The sequence below is a fragment of the Aspergillus steynii genome (assembly GCF_002849105.1).
Source record: "Aspergillus steynii IBT 23096 chromosome Unknown P170scaffold_2, whole genome shotgun sequence".
Lineage (NCBI taxonomy): Eukaryota > Fungi > Ascomycota > Eurotiomycetes > Eurotiales > Aspergillaceae > Aspergillus > Aspergillus steynii.
The window spans coordinates 3,808,222-3,822,640 of record NW_020194399.1 but is presented as its reverse complement, the minus strand read 5'-3'; the positions used below and the strand labels follow the sequence as shown (position 1 = coordinate 3,822,640).

Here is a 14,419-nt window from a genome sequence, read left to right as displayed (position 1 = left end):
ACGAAGGCAGCAAATGAGGGGGACCGGAGGTGCGCCATCGATGGGCTTAGTTTAGCGCCTCTCCAATCAGTCCAGCCAGTTCCATCTCGTCCTCCTGTTTCCAGCCCCCCCCGCCTTCAGCGCCTTTCTTCACTTTTTTCGTCCTTCCCCCATCTGATTGATTACTCCGGCGCCCATTTTTTAATTTCTTATTTTCCATTATTATTTGCTTTTTCCGCTATTATCCTTGAGGCCACACACACAAACCCACCGTCAGGCAATCCGGGTCTCGCCTTCGCCTTCTCCCCCCGCTTTATCTGCCGCATCCCACTTCCGTTGTCTCTCTCCCTGACGAGTTGACTTCCCCCCCATCTTGCAGCTGATTTTCCTCTGGATTTTCGCTGACAGGTCTAACGTTATTCTACTCTTCTGCACGTTGACTGGGTGGTTTTACCTAAAATGTAGGTGACCGCGAGCCTTCTGGCCGCAGAATCCGCTCCAGCAGCCTCATTCTGCAGTGGACTCGGACCACCCCCCCCCCCTGCCTCACTCGCTACCCACATTTCTATCCTTTTATTTTATTTGATTTATTTTTTCATCTCGTCGCTGATTCTTTCCAATACTGACCATCCTACCAGTCTCTCAACTTCATCTCCCAGACACTCGAGATGGCCAAACTATTTATTGGGTCGGTTCCTTGTGTTCATATGCTGCGCTTCGTTGCCATCTCACCCATCCGGCTTGAACTGAATCAATCGGCTGACTTTATTGTTCGTGTAGTGGCCTAGCATGGCACACCACTGACCAGACCCTACGTGAGGGCTTCGAAAAGTACGGCCAAGTCGAAGAAGCGGTCAGTCTTGCCCATCTACACCTCTTGATTGACCAGTGGCTCACAATAAACAGGTTGTCGTCAAAGATCACGACACCTTCCGCAGTCGAGGATTCGGCTTTGTCCGATTCGCCCAGGAGCAAGATGCAGAGACCGCCATGAATGCCATGAATAACCAGGAGTAAGCCATTCTGATGCATTGCTCTCAAAGTGGAATATTGACCAAATCTAGGTTTGATGGCCGCACCATCCGTGTCGATAAGGCCTCTGAGCGTCCCGGTGGTCGCAACAACGGTGGTGGCTACCATGGTCGTGGCGGTTACAACCGACCGGAGGGCAACGGAAATGGAGGGGGTTACCGTGGAGGATACGGTGAGTGCACGATGACCGATGATGCCAGCCGGCGTTTATTCTGATGTATTGCAGGCGGAGGAGGCTACGGTGGGGGATACGGAGGAGGTGGTGGAGGATATGGAGGTGGTGCTGGTGGTGCCGGTAAGTAGATACCCTTGTGTGGAGGGCTGCGCTCTCACTGCATTCTTTCCAAGGCTTCCCTATCTTCGAATTGGCCTCCCAACTAATTTCACATAGGCTGGCGCAACCCTCAGCAAGCCCCCACTAACCCCGGTGCTTAACATCCAACATGGGAAACTCACTCCGACTTTCGCTAATTTGATATCTTATTCGACCTATGAATATATGGCTATGAGACACGATCTGATGGAAATACTGGCCAGTTTGATTCTGGAGACACGCGATTCGTGGAATTATTGGTGCCCTTTTGCTACTCTGCTGCCTTGACTAGTGCCACGATAGTTTCTGTTTGATTTGCAGTGAACTTTTTCTCTCAGCTAGTAGTTTTGCTTTCAACTACCATCTGATACCACCCTGCGCTTATTCGTGCGAGCAGATAATATAAGATTGTTGCCAACCCTTTTTCGGCGTAGTTCCCTACAGAGTTGTATTATTTCAATCATCTATTCATCATCGCTTCCTGAGCCTATCTTGACCCACTCCAGGAACCGTGATTGTATGAGGGACACGGAGGAATGAGGGGAGGTGGGTTTCCTATTCGTTCCCGATATTCCGATGGGCTTCCTCCTCAGATCGACTAAGCGATTTCCTTAGATCTCTTTCAGCCGCATCTTCCGCTCTCGCTGCCTCCTCCGCCCCCTCGATCGCTTTCACTCGCCGAACCAGATCCGTGACATGCCCATCGGCGCTTCCAAGCCCTACGCTCTCGAGGGCCTTCTCCAGCAAATAAAGATACTCGGTGTTATTACCGCTCTGACCCCTGCCGCGACTGATCACTTCAGCCACATCCTGCGGCTCACGGCGAGCAGGGTCGCGCAGGAATTGCGGATTCGTTGGCTGGCCTATGTAGACCATGCAGGTGATCGGCTTAGACTCCGGCACATCGGTTGATCCAAAGGCATGGAATGGGGTGAAGTGCGCGGTGTAGCCGTCAATCTCGCGCTCATCAAGATAGTCGTGGACTTCTTCGGCGTGAGAGGCAGGGATATGATATGCCGCGCCCCAGACTCGGGATGTCGACGAGTCTGAGTTTTCCAAGTGCGCTAGCTAACGGGTTGTTAGCCACAATGATTCTCATTGCAGAGTTTTTGAATACCAAAGCGCACATACCGGGTCATCCAATGTCTCCCAGAACTCTCGCTCAATCACAGTCACCACACGACCAGGTACTTCTGGTGTGCCTCGGTGGTCAGTACTACAGAGGAGGCTGTCAGTATCAAGTTTGAACAAGCACAAATCAAATTCGACGAGTCCTCTAATATAACTAACCTGGCCTATGAACGGAGTCAGTCAGGCTTTGGACGTCTATTAGAAGGGGGATGAACAAACCTGCCAAAACCGCCGGACATAGCCATTGATATAACCGGGCACTCTTTGATCTACAAGAAACACGATAAATCAGCCGAGCCATACCAAGAGCGGACAAAGATATCCAATATACTCTCCATGCCCGTGGATTGGGGCTCGCGATGTTTAGTTTCAAGCCAGCTTGGACGTACCATAGTGTGGCGGGGGCTTCCAAATCAGGCTCCTATTGCGTACAATATTAGCTTTGTCTATATGATCCAGCCATGAGGACTAGTGGATCTTGACTTACCCATAACCAAAGACCCAGAGATCGCCGTCAGGGAAGTAGTTGCGCCATGTTCGGCCGTCTGCCTGATGGCTTCCGTTGCTTGGTACCATTCTGGAGATTTCGAATTAAACACAGAATGTTGCATAAAGGAATCGCAGAATCTATGGTTCTAAACAGATGCGTTTAAAAGCCGCGGCGTAGTATTCTATTTCCTCTAGAAACCCGATATGAAAAAGTCTCTCGGGGCCGAGAGAATTGGTAAGGACAGTATCGTATCCTAGAAGCCAAGAATCAGAGGCAACGGATGATCTTCCCGTCGGGCCAAATCAAACCTAACCTGCGAACCTCTGTCTTGGGGGAAACGTTGAACAGGGCCCCGCGATGGAGTCGAGCGTTTGTGTTGGTGTCAAAACGCTGACGATGATGATTCACCCCTCGAATGTTTGCACCGTTTGTTCCTCACGATATTGATGATTAATTCCTTCATGGCGGATCCAATCTTGACTTTCCAACTACTCCGGATGGCGCAAGTTGATGCAAGATCTGCCAAATCACCATCGCTATTTTGATTCCACTAGTATTGGTAGAAGATACATTCACTGTCTGTCTCAACATTTCAAGTTTATACACAAACACCTTGGTCTGAAGACCAGTTTGTCGTGGCTGTTTACTGTGCGACAGTGTTGGGCATACTTTTCGCGTTTGGCTTGTGATTTGTGAACGATCGGTTTGTCACCCGCAGGCAAAAGCCTGTGTCACCGTGAGAGACATGCCAATCCTAAATCATTAATGGCCACTTCGTATTGATCGAGTTGCGTGCAGAATCCTTCTCCGAGTCTCCAAATTAATTGCCCGGGAGGTTTCAGCGGGGTGCCGAGACACCGGAGGCGGGCCCCAACAGTCAACCACGCCAGGTTGGCCAACTGCGTCGCTTCCTCGGGCTTATCCAGTGGAGCGCAGTATGACCGACTGAAATTCTGGCCTCACGGGATACGAATCCAAATTTCAATACGTCAGGGTCTGGTTAGTTCCGAGACTAAGCAGGTCGGGCAAAACTCCACCTATTGGCCATTGGCATTCCATCGTTTAGCCAATTACCAATTGAGCAACTTTTCTATACGCATACGAAAGCTTCGTCTTCTTTTCCCTTTTCGTTTTCGTATCCGTTCCTCATCATGGCCGGCATTTTTCGTCTGCTCCGAACGCAGTACACTCCCCCGACAGACCCAGTACGGGTAGGGGCATCCTTTGCCGGTAAAACCGTGATTCTGACCGGCGCAACGACGGGTCTAGGGTTTGAGGCCGCTATAAAATTCCTCAACCTCGGCGTGGAGTCCTTGATCATAGGGAGTCGCAACCTCCAACGAGGCCAGGCAACCAAAGCAGTGTTGGAGGAACGCACTGGCCGACGAGATGTGGTTCAGGTCTGGGAGCTGGAGATGAACAGCTTCCAAAGTGTTAAGGATTTTGCGAGTCGCGTCAATAAGGAGATCAAACAGTTGGACATTGCACTGCTCAATGCCGGCCTATGGAATCGAGAATATACCGTATCGCGCGAAGGGTGGGAAGAGACACTGCAGGTTAACACACTATCCACTTCACTGCTGGCGCTTTTACTCCTGCCGAAACTGAGAGACAGTTCGTCCACGTCGAACCCGGCGCAACTGACCGTGGTGTCCAGTCAACAGTTTATCCGAGTCAAGGCAGCAACCCTTCGCACGAACGGACCACTGTTAGAGAACCTGAATAATTCGGAGCAGTTTGTCGGCCCAAAACAATACGGCGCTTCGAAACTTCTTCTCGAGTACGTGCTGAAAACTGTCGCGAGCCGGATCCGAAATGAAAACGGAACCCTTCCGGTCATCATTAAAACCGTCAGCCCGGGGTTCTGCGTGTCGTCACTAGGGCGGCAATATAAACGATTCTATGAGCGATGGCTGGTCTGGTTGGCGCAGAAGCTATTTGCGCGCACGACGGAGCAGGGGAGCCGCTCGCTAGTCAGTGCCACTTATCAGGGCGCCGAGTCGCATGGGAAATGCTGGCGCAGCGATGGATATCTAGAGTAGGTTTTTCCTCCGTGTCTTTTCTTTCCCGCGCGCTCTTTTTAGTGCCTGTGCCCCCCACATCGTGCTAATAATGGTCGCCAGTGAATCGACCGCTTTGACGGTGGGCGCAGAAGGAAAGCAATTCCAGGAGAAGGCATGGGTGGAAATCATGGAGGTTTTAAAGGAGCAGTCGGAAGGCATTGATGAGCCCTTTTAAAGCGCAGAGGGTGTTTGCGACCGGTTGATACTAAGTAAATGGGTGCGTCATGGGGATAAATATAGCACGGCTCCACCCGCGAGAGAAACCTCAGATACCAAAACCATTGCTCTCAAGGAACCCGTGGGCCAAACAAATCAGCGAACAGAGCACCTGGCAGGGCTGACAGGCAGGGTTGTGCCCCTCCTCGTAGCGCCCTCGACGGACTGTTAACATGAGGAATATTTGAAACGTCTCCCTGCTTAGCTCTTGTCCCTGTAGCATTGTTCACAGCGACGATGATTATTTCTGGTTTATTATTTTATCTCTTGGCGGGCGCTGGAAAGCAAAATCACTCGCCCCACGGCTCCGCTTTCAACTGCGAAATGATGGACACTTGACTCCCCTCCTCCTGAACTCCTGACCATTCGCTTCCTTTCATATTTCGACGGCTCCTCTGCTCGTTTGTTTCTTCCTTCCCCAAGATCTCCCACTGACCCCATAAAAGGGGGACTTTTCTGGCTTTCTTTGACCTCCTTGTCACCCCTCCATCTGTTACGTCAGCTGTCACGGCCATGGCTTACAACAAATCCTACAACCCAGATGCGCTGCCTGCGTAAGTCCAGTCTACCTGGTCTGAACGAGAAATAGAGGAGGTGCTGCATCATGCGAGATCTGCGCTAACTTTTCATGAACCGAACCAGACATGCAGAGCCTGAACAGGTACGGTACAAGGAATTCCGACTCGCAGTGGTTCTGACCGCGTTGATTCACCAACTGACAAGATGACATCTTGACCATTAGGTAGCTCAGATGATCGGTGCCATGCAAGTTGGTCCCTCTCAACAACAGAAACCCCAACGGCCGTCTCCCAATCCCTCCTCCAGCGGCGTCCCGCCTCGAGTCCCCGTGTCCGGCGCCCCAAACGCCCAATTTCAGTCTGCGCTAGCCTCGCGTCCTCCAGTGCAAGCTCAGCATCCCTACAATAACAATAAGCCGCTACCCGCGGGTCCTCAGCAGAATCACCATCAAACGCATCCATTGCATCCGTCGCCGCCTCCTCAGAACTACGGGTTCGGCCCTCCCCCGTCCCAGCCAGTGCGCAATCGCCCGCAACCGACGTCGCGTCCTCCTCGATCGCCCAATCCACCTCCGTTGGGTGTCCCCGACGATGATCCGCAGCAACTGTTCCCATTATTTCGCGCCGCCAACTCGTCGCACTCCGGGGCGCTCACCGAGATGGAGCTGGGCTCCGCTCTGGTCAATGGGGACTACACCTCGTTTCATCCACGAACCGTCAAGATGATGATCCGCATGTTCGACCGTAATAGCAGCGGAACCATATCCTTTGACGAGTTCGTATCACTGTGGCGCTACCTGGCCGCTTGGCGCGAGCTTTTTGACCGGTTCGACGTTGATCGCAGCGGTCGCATCAGTTTGCAGGAGTTCGAGAATGCTTTAAGCGCCTTCGGATACCGCCTGAGCCAGCCGTTTGTCACGGTGTTGTTCACCACGTTCGAGGCTAAAGGGCGGCAGATGAACGGGCCTCCCAAGGGTCCGCCTTCGACGGGCATGAGCTTCGACTTGTTCGTGCAGGCGTGCATCAGTCTGAGGCGCATGACGGATGCATTCAAACGTTATGATGACGACCGGGATGGCTATATTACCGTGAGCTTCGAGGAGTTTTTGACGGGTAAGTCGATCTTCTGCTGGGAGGGTAGAGAACCGCGGTGGCTGACTTGATGAACAGAGATTCTTCAGTTACAAGATTAGAGGATGGGTTGGAATATTTCGACTCTTATTGATTGGCATTTCTTTTGTGTTTTTTCTCTCTTTCTTTCTTATGTTGACTGCATACGCTGATGTTTATGTGATATTCCCCCATTATACCCTTTCCCTCAAAATATCATTATTCAGGAGTCAGGGATGCAGGACCGAAAAGTAGGTTTTTGATTTGGGACTGTTTACCGTTTGTAGCATTACTGTATACTACATGAAGACCTGCGAGTCATTGTTGTTCGACTGTTGCCAGTAGAATCTTGGAGGTGTGTGGCCTCAGGCTTGACCTCGACCGTTTAAATCTCCGAGTTTCCTTCAGTCCTGCAAGGAATCTCGGCCTGATTCATTACATCGACTACGTAATTCTGGTTACCCCTGCATTTGTCAGGCTTTCGATATGATATGCCCTGCTGGGATCACAAGAACACTTTGCTCTCTAGTGTCGGCTATTCGGACCCGCGAAAGCGCGAGGGACCCAAGGACGATCTGTTCGCGCCCTGGTCGATTCCCCCAACGAACTCGCTAGACTCAATCCGAACATGAGCACGGTCACATAGAGACTTCGTCGCAGCCTTCAACTTACACCAAACTGGCATCCGTCTGGGCCATTTCTCGCGCCATTTGTTGTCGGTCGCCTCCTTCGGGCTGCAGTGTCGGCTCCACCCGCTAGAGCAGATCTTATACTAAATTATTGCTCGGCGCTAAGTGTTCCCTGGCTCCGATCCCAGACGTTTTTCACTGCTGGGTGCGCCTTGGGCCGTTTTTTCTTCTTTCATTATCTCCCATCGCAAGTTATGTCGGTGCATCAGGATCCCACCGACGCAACTCGCATCGCTTCTCAGGATGCTGGGAATGCGCACCCGTCTGGGGCGGATAAAATATCGCCACTAGAGACAGAACATTCTTCTCTTAACAGCTCAGCTCATTCGGGAGAACACCCTCAGTCGTCAGAGCATCGGAACTTGGATGAATCAAAAGTTCAGGATGAATCGGACGACAAAGCCTCTCCAGGGGAACCGCTGGATCGCGTTCCCTCCCAGGCGCAAAAACTCGGGAAGAAGAAGATTATTATCATCATGACTGCCCTTTGTGTATGCCGATCGCCTCTTGCCACCTTCCCCGCCAGCAAAGTTAGACCGCTAACCACGATGAACATCTAGTTGGTTTTGTTCCTTGCGGCTTTGGATATGGTATGTTATTACGATCTGATAGTTCTCTATGTGGTTAGTCTGACCGGTCTTAGACAATTGTCTCGACGGCAATGCCCACTATGGCTCGCTATTTCAAAGCCTCGGAGAGTGGATATTCGTGGATGGCCTCGTCATACATGCTGGCGAATGCCGCCTGCGTTCCTCTTTGGGGCAAAATCAGTGACATCTGGGGCAGAAAACTAATCTTGTTGGTTGCGAATGTCATATTCCTCGTAGGAAGTCTTATCTGCGCCCTCGCCAACAATCTGCCTATGATATTGGCCGGACGAGCCATACAAGGTGCCGGAGGAGGTGGAATCATTGTCCTGGTCAATATCTCTGTGTCTGACTTATTCAGTGTTAGGTAGCGTTGTCCCTTCCCACATAATACGGTTATTTCTGATTAGCACTAACCATTCCTCAGGGACCGACCTCTATACTACGGTCTGTTTGGTTCGGTTTGGGCCATTGCGGGCGCTTTGGGCCCTATCATCGGAGGCGCATTTACCACAAATGTTAGCTGGCGCTGGTGTTTCTATCTCAACTGTATGTGATGTGATACTATCCACAACTGTCTCTTATACTGACTGACCACGTATCGCGCAGTGCCTATCGGCGGGTTTTCATTCGTTATGCTTCTATTCTTTCTCAAGATCGAAGCAGGAAAGACTCCCCTTCTGGCAGGACTCCGATCCATCGACTGGTCGGGCACCATCCTCATTATCGGAGGAACTCTCATGTTCCTTTTCGGCCTGGAGTTCGGCGGTGTCAGCTATCCATGGGATTCACCGACAGTAATATGCCTGATTATCTTCGGCATAGTAACCTGGGTCATAGCCATGGTGAACGAATGGAAAATAGCCCGGTATCCAGTGATTCCTACCCGCCTGTTCCAGAATTGGCACAACGTCTTGGTGCTTCTTGTTTGCTTCTGTCACAGCTTCGTCTTCATCGCGGGATCATACTACCTGCCGCTTTATTTTCAGACCGTCATCCTTGCAAACCCCATCATGAGCGGTGTCTACGTCTTTCCTATGGTTCTCAGCCTGTCTGTCGTCTCCGCCGTCACAGGATTTGTAATCAAAAAGACTGGCCGCTACTATGAGCTGATTGTGGCTGGAATGTGTCTCTTGACGCTCGGATATGGTCTACTGATCGACTTGAAATACTATGCCTCCTGGTCTCGCATCGTCATTTACCAATTGATCGGTGGTATTGGTACAGGTCCGATCTTCCAGGCTCCGCTTGTCGCACTGCAAGCCAACATCCACCGTGCCGACGTCGCCGCCGCAACGGCAACCTTCAGCTTTCTCCGTCAGGCCTCCGCCGCCATATCGATCGTTCTCGGTACCGTGATCTACCAGAATGTCCTTGGCCAGCAGATGCCTGCCATCACCGCCGCTCTGGGCGCCGAAAAAGCCGCAGCGGTGGCCAAGACCTTCTCCGGCTCTCAGGGAGACCTCATCAAGAACCTCCCCGAGGACCAGAAAACCATCGTGTTGAAAGCTCTCACGTTCACCATGAGTCGCATGTGGATCTTCTACACCGCAGTCGCCGGCTTCGGATTCCTAGTCAGTCTCTTTATCCGGCCTGTCGAGCTGAGCCAGGCGCATACCTTCACCAAAACTGGTCTCGAAGAGCAGGAGCTTGCAAGACAGGAGGTTCTAGCTGCTCAGAAAAACAAGAAAAACCAAAAGAAATCATCCGGGAAGCAAGAAGTCTGACGGGCACCGTTTGCTCCTAAGACATCTTCTTCCTTTTTGCCTTACCATGCCACGGACTAATTTATCAATCACCAACCAATATCTTTAAACACCTCATATAATCATCCCAACGGAGTCGTTGGGCATTCCTCGGTTTGCATTTATCGTACATATATCTGCCTTGTCGCGCACGCTACAAGCAAAAAGCTATTGGATATATTCATGTTCCTCTTTCTACCGGTTAGAGTACGTTTCTTGGAGACATGCATCAATTTGGACATTACCATCTTGTCTATGAGATATGAGCCTTTTGTTCGTTCTTTTTTTGATTTTCCAACCTCGTCTATTTATTAATGGATGGAAAATCAACTCTTTCGGCATGAAATAAAACACTGATCTACCGCAATCATTTGTTGGATGTCCAAAGGATGACTTATCAAGCCAGCCACCATCGCCATTATATTCCTAATAAAACATCCATATATACATTATTTAACAAAGGGGAAAAGAAAAAAAAATGAAAGAAAAAAAAGAGAAACCAATGTAGAAACGCCATCACCAGGAAGCAATCACTACTAAATAGACACAAAAAAAAGACAAAGATTGGGTTTTTGTCCCGACTTAAAAGGGGAAGGAAGGAAAAGGGTCAAGATGAGACGGGAATGTGAGGGTTGAGGATCAAGGGCATTGGTTTTCTCTTCCAAGGTAGAGCTTTCCTTTTTTAGTTTGCCAATAGAAAAAGACATACACAAGGCACTGAATACAAGGTTCAATGACAAGCTTGCAGACTCAAAAAGGATATCAATGAAAAAAAGAAAGGGGTATAAGGTTGACAAAAAAGCAGCAGCTATGAGACAAGCAAAACGAGGCTCGTTTAAACTGAGATATCCATCAGGTAGCCAAGGATCCAAGGTGGGCAAAGGGGAAGAGTAAAAAGATAGGGGAAATGAAAGGATATAGACAAATATAGCTCAACTTTCCTGACCAATGCGATTGAGATTTCACAGCTGCCTTTATAACGCCACAGATACCAAGATAGTGAGGAACAATGAAAGTATGTTGAGTATTGCCATCCTAGGGGACTGATGGAAAAGATCATGTCTTTGTTTTCTTCGTGATCCCTTCGGCATTCGATCCACTATCTGGGCTCTTGCGCTTCTTGTCTTGTTCATCATCCCGTCCAAAACTAGGGCCTGTTTGCACTGCTGGCGTTGGGAATGTGAGAGGGCTTGGAAGCATATTACTGTCGGGACCGGAGCGGCCGAAGCCCCACTCTGGAAAGAAGCTGGATGGCGACGGGAGGAGTGCATCCGATACAAAGCGACTAGGAAGCGCAGATATCGGTGTCTCTATGTTGTTGTTGTTATTGTACGCACTATTATTTTGAGCTGCGGCTGCGGCTGCCGCGGCAGGAGGCGGGGGCCTTGCGAATGGATTCGGAGGTCCTTGGGCTCCTGCACTGAGTATTGCGCCGGCTGATGGTGACGGTGGAGGCAATACTACTCCCGAGTGATTGGTATCGGGATTGGCTTTAGCGGGCGTGAGTGTTTTGTTTCCTGCGGAGTCGCGTGAGGATGATTCTGCCGTTGCACTGCCGCGATCCGAGTTCTCGCTCGGTATCTGTACTTTGAGCTGTGGGCGCTTTGGCAATTGACCACTATTTGTTCGGATTGGCGGCGGTTTGAGCTCGGCGACCGATTGTGAAGATGGAGCCTCTGTGGCAGCGCGAAGTGGGGGCGGGGGCGCGACTGGATGGCTCATGGCTTTGAGTTCACTGGATTCTGCCTGTGCAGATTCAAGCTTGGCCTGAGAACCTGGTGATATGGGAGGACCAACTCCGAAATGGCGCGCTAAAACAGAACCACGATCATCGATGGGTGTGAAGATACTCCGCGACTTGGAGGATAGTGACCTTTGGTGAGGCGGTGACTGACTTCCCTCCCCCTTCATGGCACCAGGTATTTGATCTGGCAAAGGTGCTTCGGGTAGTGAGACCGTTCGAGATGGCGGTTGCTGATGTTCCGATGCGAATGTCGGCGGCATTGAGCTTCTTCCTTGCTCAGGCAGGTAAGCCTGAGCGACCTGCGGTACTGTGGCATGCGGCGGTTGCGAAAGACCCATCGGAGGCGCCTGCGGAGCCATAAGATGATGCTGATGTTGGATGTGTGGCGGGGGTGTTGGATGGTGTTGGGCGATCGACTGCGGAGGCATGGAGTGCGGTGGCATAGAGTGCGCAGGCATAGGCTGATGCTGAGGCGGCGGCGGGTGTTGCGCTCCAGGCGGAGGTCCAAAATGCGCGAATTGAGCGGGTCGGGGCGGCTGGCTAAGGCTATGGGCGTTGGGGTTATACACAGATGGGTTGGGCATGTAGGCGAATCCATTTTGAGGCGGGGGCGGGGGCGGAGGAGTAGCATGATGCGACTGGGTGCCGATATTTGAGCTCACTCGTCGAAGATGATTTCGTGATGAAGGTCTGGAAACCCCTTGCGGCTGGGGGGTTCCGTGGCGGGGGTCGAAAGGAATGCCGTTGCCGATCGGAGGAGAGGCTGAAGGTGCGTGATTGACATGCTGGAAGCCTGGATGGCCTTGAAGATGGGCAGGAATCATTGGAGGGGCATTCTGAGGGGGTGTGGGATGCATATCTTCCGGAGCGGGTGTTGTGCCATCTTCATCTTCATCGTCGTCGTCATCACGTCTGCCATTAAAGTCCTCCGGACCCTTATGCTCGTGTGGTGGGCCGAGCTAAATGGAAAATCATGAGGTTAGCAACCGATATCCAATGCTTGAATCTTCCCAAGGGAGGGGGAACGCACATATTGATATCGATGTAGCGTCTCGCGCATATCACATGATGAAAATTCGTACAGTTTCTTGTTGTGGCCAAAGATTATTACGGCGACATCTACCGAGCATAGAACTGCCAGCTCATGTGCCTTCTTGAACAGACCACCCTTCCGTTTCAAAAACGTACTTGACAACACACCATGTTAGCTCCTATACGATGCTTCGGAGGGGACACAAGCACCCAAAACGTACACTGAGCGGTTGCGATCATCTTTGATCGCCTTGATCTCGATCTTTCTTCGACCCATCAGGGGCACAGTGTGACAGGATCACACGGGGGTATGAACCGTCGGTGAAACACGCAGCAGTAATAAACAGGATCGACGGCGACTAGGCGTGGGGACGTGTTGAGCCTTGGAATCGAGTGGTGACGCGAGTTAAATCGAAGGAGACACCGCCCGAGGAAAAAACGTTTCCAGAAATGCGATTGGAATGTAATGACTGTAGTTCGCAGAATAAGCGCTCGACCTTTAGTACTTTGTGGATTTCTAGAAATTCCAGGTGGGAATTAAAATAAAAATAAAAAATTTTTTCTTCCCACAACCCTAGGAGCGGACGTTTCAGTTGGGAGGAGTGGAGACAAAGGGAAAGAAAAGGAAAAGGATGAGAGGACAGCGAAAGAAACAAAAGAGAGGGGTGAGATTGGAGATGGCGCGTAGAGCGAGGGCACGGCGCCGGTCGGGAGCCAGCAATGAGGAACAAGGGGCTGGGGAACAAAGGAAACGCCGATGCAGCGGCCTCAGGAACACCCACCTTCAAAGAAAAGAGAGGAGAAATAACGAAGGCAACGATAAGATGGAGGCGAAAGTCAAATTCTTGGGATGGAGATGGAGGATGAATTCGGGTTGAATGGATGGGAAGGACTGGACTGGAACACGCGGGTGATGCAGAAGATTCTAAAGATAGACGGGTCGCTTGTCGCCCTGCCGCCGTTGGCGCCGCGTAGCCGCCGTCCGCTATTTTTAGATCGTCGCCCTCTTGTTCTTCCTTCATCGAATCTATCACACAGGGTGGCTTGGCCTTGTGAAGTCTTAAACTGCGCTAGATTTGTTGACAGATCATCCAGATCAACAAGGCTGAGTCCTTAACTGACTGGGATTCAAATGGACTTGACTGTGTTACGAATTTCTGATCTCATAGGTCATCAAGTCACACAGACTGGGGTTTTTTTTTTTTTTTTTTTTTTTTTTGAAATTTCCCCCCTTTCGCGTTTTATTCCTTGTCCTTTCGTTGTGCCCTTTTCCTTTCTCTTGTCCAGGATTAATCCAATTATGCTGACAAGGGCCCGACTTCCGCCATTAAGGGCAAATGATTTTAGATCAAAAAGAATTGGATTGAGATTCCTTCATCAGTCAGAGCAAACATCGAGAGACATTGGTCGTCTCTCGTTCAATTGCTTCCAGGGTCCCTCAACAGAATCTGGTAGCCAAATGTGTCCATGCGTTTCCATTTATTCTCATACATCGTCCACTTTCTGGCCTCCTAATTTAATTTGAAGAATTATCATCCGTAGACCAGCTTGTGTCCCGGAATTTAGGTATAGCAGAACGAATTTTCTCATCCCAAACACTAAGATCCACCGATAATAAGAACTACTACGGTATTTTCACCTCTGTTCCTCTCACTAATTACGTATAGTTTTCGATCTGGACTTCAAATAGTTCCATCCCCTTGGTCTACACTGGACAAGAAAAAGCAAAAAGAAAAAAGCGCTCTAGTTTGGGATGGTGGGGAAGGAAGA

General features: G+C 50.6%; 7 protein-coding genes across 7 annotated transcripts; 5 read left to right on the top strand and 2 right to left on the bottom strand.

Moving 5' to 3' along the window:
- Nucleotides 1-617: 617 nt before the first annotated feature.
- On the top strand, nt 618-1,662 carry P170DRAFT_434436 (RNA recognition motif domain-containing protein). The gene is made up of 6 exons (XM_024848713.1): nt 618-667; nt 760-832; nt 886-992; nt 1,044-1,183; nt 1,238-1,306; nt 1,403-1,662. Exons 1-6 carry the CDS (start codon nt 648-650, stop codon nt 1,444-1,446), a joined length of 453 nt encoding a protein of 150 aa, XP_024708015.1. The 5' UTR covers nt 618-647; the 3' UTR covers nt 1,447-1,662.
- Nucleotides 1,663-1,751: 89 nt separating this feature from the next.
- On the bottom strand, nt 1,752-3,385 carry P170DRAFT_378769 (gamma-glutamylcyclotransferase). The gene is made up of 5 exons (XM_024845462.1): nt 2,943-3,385; nt 2,845-2,876; nt 2,673-2,724; nt 2,456-2,543; nt 1,752-2,392 (listed from the first exon to the last, which is right to left on the bottom strand). The coding sequence occupies exons 1-5, from the start codon at nt 3,029-3,031 to the stop codon at nt 1,880-1,882; spliced, it is 774 nt and encodes a 257-aa protein (XP_024708014.1). The 5' UTR covers nt 3,032-3,385; the 3' UTR covers nt 1,752-1,879.
- Nucleotides 3,386-3,730: 345 nt separating this feature from the next.
- On the top strand, nt 3,731-5,175 carry P170DRAFT_378766 (putative short-chain dehydrogenase/reductase family protein; the record flags this gene model as incomplete). The annotated part of the gene is made up of 2 exons (XM_024845461.1): nt 3,731-4,983; nt 5,069-5,175. Coding segments are annotated over exons 1-2 (993 nt in total), but the record flags the coding sequence as incomplete, so codon positions are not given.
- Nucleotides 5,176-5,737: 562 nt separating this feature from the next.
- P170DRAFT_472600 (EF-hand) lies at nt 5,738-6,935 on the top strand (the record flags this gene model as incomplete). The annotated part of the gene is made up of 4 exons (XM_024852965.1): nt 5,738-5,778; nt 5,867-5,885; nt 5,967-6,855; nt 6,913-6,935. 4 exons carry the CDS (start codon nt 5,738-5,740, stop codon nt 6,933-6,935), a joined length of 972 nt encoding a protein of 323 aa, XP_024708012.1.
- Nucleotides 6,936-7,483: 548 nt separating this feature from the next.
- On the top strand, nt 7,484-10,304 carry P170DRAFT_403143 (MDR family MFS transporter). Its single transcript, XM_024846462.1, has 5 exons — nt 7,484-8,032; nt 8,102-8,131; nt 8,185-8,495; nt 8,556-8,677; nt 8,738-10,304. The coding sequence occupies exons 1-5, from the start codon at nt 7,736-7,738 to the stop codon at nt 9,853-9,855; spliced, it is 1,878 nt and encodes a 625-aa protein (XP_024708011.1). The 5' UTR covers nt 7,484-7,735; the 3' UTR covers nt 9,856-10,304.
- Nucleotides 10,305-10,929: 625 nt separating this feature from the next.
- rlmA (SRF-type transcription factor RlmA) lies at nt 10,930-12,926 on the bottom strand (the record flags this gene model as incomplete). The annotated part of the gene is made up of 3 exons (XM_024843955.1): nt 10,930-12,576; nt 12,648-12,804; nt 12,871-12,926. 3 exons carry the CDS (start codon nt 12,924-12,926, stop codon nt 10,930-10,932), a joined length of 1,860 nt encoding a protein of 619 aa, XP_024708010.1.
- Nucleotides 12,927-13,692: 766 nt separating this feature from the next.
- On the top strand, nt 13,693-14,214 carry P170DRAFT_110761 (uncharacterized protein). Its single transcript, XM_024842312.1, has one exon. The coding sequence runs from the start codon at nt 13,782-13,784 to the stop codon at nt 14,172-14,174; it is 393 nt and encodes a 130-aa protein (XP_024708009.1). The 5' UTR covers nt 13,693-13,781; the 3' UTR covers nt 14,175-14,214.
- The last annotated feature ends 205 nt before the right edge of the window (nt 14,215-14,419 follow it).

What these genes read in the sequence shown, in the direction of transcription:
- P170DRAFT_110761 (XM_024842312.1), top strand. Translation starts at nt 13,782, where the DNA reads ATGGACTTGACTGTGTTACGAATTTCTGATCTCATAGGTCATCAAGTC.
- P170DRAFT_434436 (XM_024848713.1), top strand. Translation starts at nt 648, where the DNA reads ATGGCCAAACTATTTATTGG. An exon ending in ATGGCCAAACTATTTATTGG is followed by an intron (nt 668 to 759) that starts GTCGGTTCCTTG and finishes TTGTTCGTGTAG; the next exon opens with TGGCCTAGCATGGCACACCA. An exon ending in AATGCCATGAATAACCAGGA is followed by an intron (nt 993 to 1,043) that starts GTAAGCCATTCT and finishes GACCAAATCTAG; the next exon opens with GTTTGATGGCCGCACCATCC.
- P170DRAFT_403143 (XM_024846462.1), top strand. Translation starts at nt 7,736, where the DNA reads ATGTCGGTGCATCAGGATCCCACCGACGCAACTCGCATCGCTTCTCAG. An exon ending in TCCTTGCGGCTTTGGATATG is followed by an intron (nt 8,132 to 8,184) that starts GTATGTTATTAC and finishes GACCGGTCTTAG; the next exon opens with ACAATTGTCTCGACGGCAAT. An exon ending in CTGGTGTTTCTATCTCAACT is followed by an intron (nt 8,678 to 8,737) that starts GTATGTGATGTG and finishes CGTATCGCGCAG; the next exon opens with TGCCTATCGGCGGGTTTTCA.
- P170DRAFT_378769 (XM_024845462.1), bottom strand. Translation starts at nt 3,031, where the DNA reads ATGGTACCAAGCAACGGAAGCCATCAGGCAGACGGCCGAACATGGCGC. An exon ending in GTCCGGCGGTTTTGGCAGGT is followed by an intron (nt 2,544 to 2,672) that starts TTGTTCATCCCC and finishes CAGCCTCCTCTG; the next exon opens with TAGTACTGACCACCGAGGCA. An exon ending in GGGAGACATTGGATGACCCG is followed by an intron (nt 2,393 to 2,455) that starts GTATGTGCGCTT and finishes ACAACCCGTTAG; the next exon opens with CTAGCGCACTTGGAAAACTC.